Below are 2,739 nucleotides of genomic sequence, written 5' to 3'. Positions count from 1 at the left end.
TGTGGTCTGAGAAGATGCTTGATATGATTTCAATTTTCTTGAATTTGCTGAGGTTTGATTTGTGACCCAAGATGTGATCTATCCTGGAAAATGTTCCGTGTGCACTTGAGAGGAAAGTGTAGTCTGTCGTTTTTGGATGGAATGTCCTATAAATATCAATTAAGTCGAGATGGTCTAATGTGTCATTTAAAGCTTGTGTGTCTTTATTTATTTTCTGTTTGGATGATCTGTCCATTGATGTAAGTGGGGTGTTCAAGTCTCCCACTATAATTGTGTTACTGTCGATGTCCCCTTTTATAGCTGTTAGCATTTGCCTTATGTATTGAAGTGCTCCTATATTGGGGGCATAGATATTTACCATTGTGATATGTTCTTCTTGGATGGATCCCTTGATCATTATGTAGTGCCCTTCCTTGTCTCTTTTAATAGTCTTTACTTTCAAGTCTAATTTGTCTGATATGAGTATTGCTACTCCAGCTTTCTTTTGACTTCCATTTGCATGGAATATCTTTTTCCATCCCTTCACTTTCAGTCTATATGTATCCCTTGGTCTGAAGTGGGTTTCTTGTAGGCAGCATATAGAAGGGTCTTGTTTTTGTATCCATTCAGCCAGTCTGTGTCTTTTGGTTGGAGCATTTAATCCATTTACATTTAAAGTGATTATTGACATGTGTGTTCCAATTACCATTTTCTTAATTGTTTTGGGTTTGTATTTGTAGGTGTTTTCCTTTCCTGTGTTTCCTACTTAGAGAAGTTCCTTTAGCACTTGTTGTAAGGCTGGTTTGGTGGTGCTGAATTCTCTTAACTTTTGCTTGTCTGGAAAGCTTTTGATTTCTCCCTCAAATCTGAATGAGATTCTTGCTGGGTAAAGTATTCTTGGCTGTAGGTTTCTCTGTTTCAGGACTTTCAGTATATCCTGCCATTCCCTTCTGGCCTGCCGAGTTTCTGTAGAAAGGTCAGCTGTTATCCTGATGGGTTTTCCCTTATATGTTGTTTGTTGCTTTTCTCTTGCTGCTTTTAATATTTTTTCTTTGTGTTTAATTGTCGTTAGTTTGATTAATATGTGTCTTGGTGTATTTCTCCTTGGGTTTATTCTGTATGGGACTCTCTGTGCTTCTTGGACTTGGTTCATTATTTCCTTTCCCATGTTGGGGAAGTTTTCCACTAGAACCTCTTCAAATATTTTCACAGACCCTTTCTTGTTTTCTTCTTCTTCTGGGATGCCTATAATTCGAATGTTGGTACGTTTAAGGTTATCACTGAGGTCTCTGAGGCTGTCTTCTAGTCTTTTTATTTTTTTTTCTTTTTCCTGCTCTGTGGCGTTTATTTCCCCCATTCTATCTTCCAACTCACTTATTCGTTCTTCTGCCTCAGTCATTCTGCTGGTTAGAGCATCTAGAGTATTTTTAATTTCAGTTATTTTGTTATCCATTGCTGTTTGTTTTTCTGAGTTCTTATGAACTGTTTCTTGTACTTTCTCTAATTTGTTATCGAGATTTTGTATCATTTTTACTATCATTACTCTAAATTCTTTTTCAGGCATTTTTCCTATTTCCTCCTCATTTATTTGGTCTTGTGGGTTTTTTTCCTGCTCCTTTGCCTGCATGGTGTTTCTTTGTTTCCTCATGGTTGTCCAAGCTTTTGGGGTTGCTTGTCCTGGTGATAGAGGTGTTTATAGAAGACTGTCCAAGCCTCAGACTAATGTCCAAGTATTGGATTAGACGAATATTCAGTCGGCTATGTCAGGTTCTCCGCAGCCCTTTCCGGTGTCCGAGGCCGTCTGCTGGTGTTCAGCTGGTTCTCTGTGGGAATGACTGTGTCCTTCCGTGCATTCCCAATGCATCTGTGGAGAGGGATGCACTCCACGTCTCTCTACTTCGTCGCCATCTTTTTCTCCCGATCCTTTTTTTTTGACAAGAGTTTATGGACTAAGTTTTATGCATATTACATTAGTATTTTTTTTTTTACTCTTCTGGAACTTTATTGGACAATCAGCAGTTGGTTCTCATCCACATTAAGAGTCTACAGATTTTGGAAAGTGATGACAGGTACATAGGTAACCAACCTATAGAGCTTGTGTGGTGAATCTTCATCTTCACTGTGTTTTCTGGACAACCACACACAGATATGGTATGGGAGATTCCTTATTCCTTTGGCCCAGACAGCTTTGTTGAGCATGGTGTCAATGTGTACTTCTGGAGTTCCCATCTCCCTTAAGGAAAATTTCTGGATTTCTTTGAGTGCCCTAGGGGCACACTTCTTGAAACCCACTCCACGGATGCGCATGTGAATGTTGATAATGTATTCTCTGGTCACTACCTTGTTGATGGCAGACTGGCCCTTCTTCTTGCCACCCTTCTTTGTGGGAGCCATCCTGCTGGGCCGGGAAAATACTAATGCTACATTAGTAATTTTTTAAAAGATTTTATTGAGATATAATTGACCTACAAGAAACTGCATATATTTAAAGTGTACAATTTGATATTTTTCGTTTTGGTAGTGTATATATGGCAATCCCATTCTCCCAATTCATCCCACCCCAAACTTTGCCCCCCGCTTTCCCTTCTTGGTGTCCATAGGTTTGTTCTCAACATCTGTGTCTGTATTTCTGCCTTGCAAACAGGTTCATCTGTAACATTTTTCTAGATTCTGTGTATATGTGTTAATATACAATATTTGTTTTTCTCTTTGACTTACTTCATTCTGTATGACAGTCTCTAGCTCTATCCATGTCTCTAT

At 38.8% G+C, this 2,739-nt stretch overlaps 1 protein-coding gene across 1 annotated transcript; it reads right to left on the bottom strand.

Annotated features, from left to right (window-relative positions):
• Positions 1–2,022: 2,022 nt before the first annotated feature.
• On the bottom strand, positions 2,023–2,373 carry LOC130849970 (60S ribosomal protein L31-like). The gene has a single exon (XM_057729242.1). The coding sequence runs from the start codon at positions 2,371–2,373 to the stop codon at positions 2,023–2,025; it is 351 nt and encodes a 116-aa protein (XP_057585225.1).
• Between the last annotated feature and the right edge of the window lie 366 nt (positions 2,374–2,739).

Source organism: Hippopotamus amphibius, chromosome 3 (genome assembly GCF_030028045.1).
Source record: "Hippopotamus amphibius kiboko isolate mHipAmp2 chromosome 3, mHipAmp2.hap2, whole genome shotgun sequence".
Lineage (NCBI taxonomy): Eukaryota > Metazoa > Chordata > Mammalia > Artiodactyla > Hippopotamidae > Hippopotamus > Hippopotamus amphibius.
This window is presented reverse-complemented; position numbering and strand designations above follow the sequence as displayed.

Excerpts from the sequence above, each read along its gene's own strand:
- LOC130849970 (XM_057729242.1), bottom strand. The coding sequence starts at position 2,373 with ATGGCTCCCACAAAGAAGGGTGGCAAGAAGAAGGGCCAGTCTGCCATC.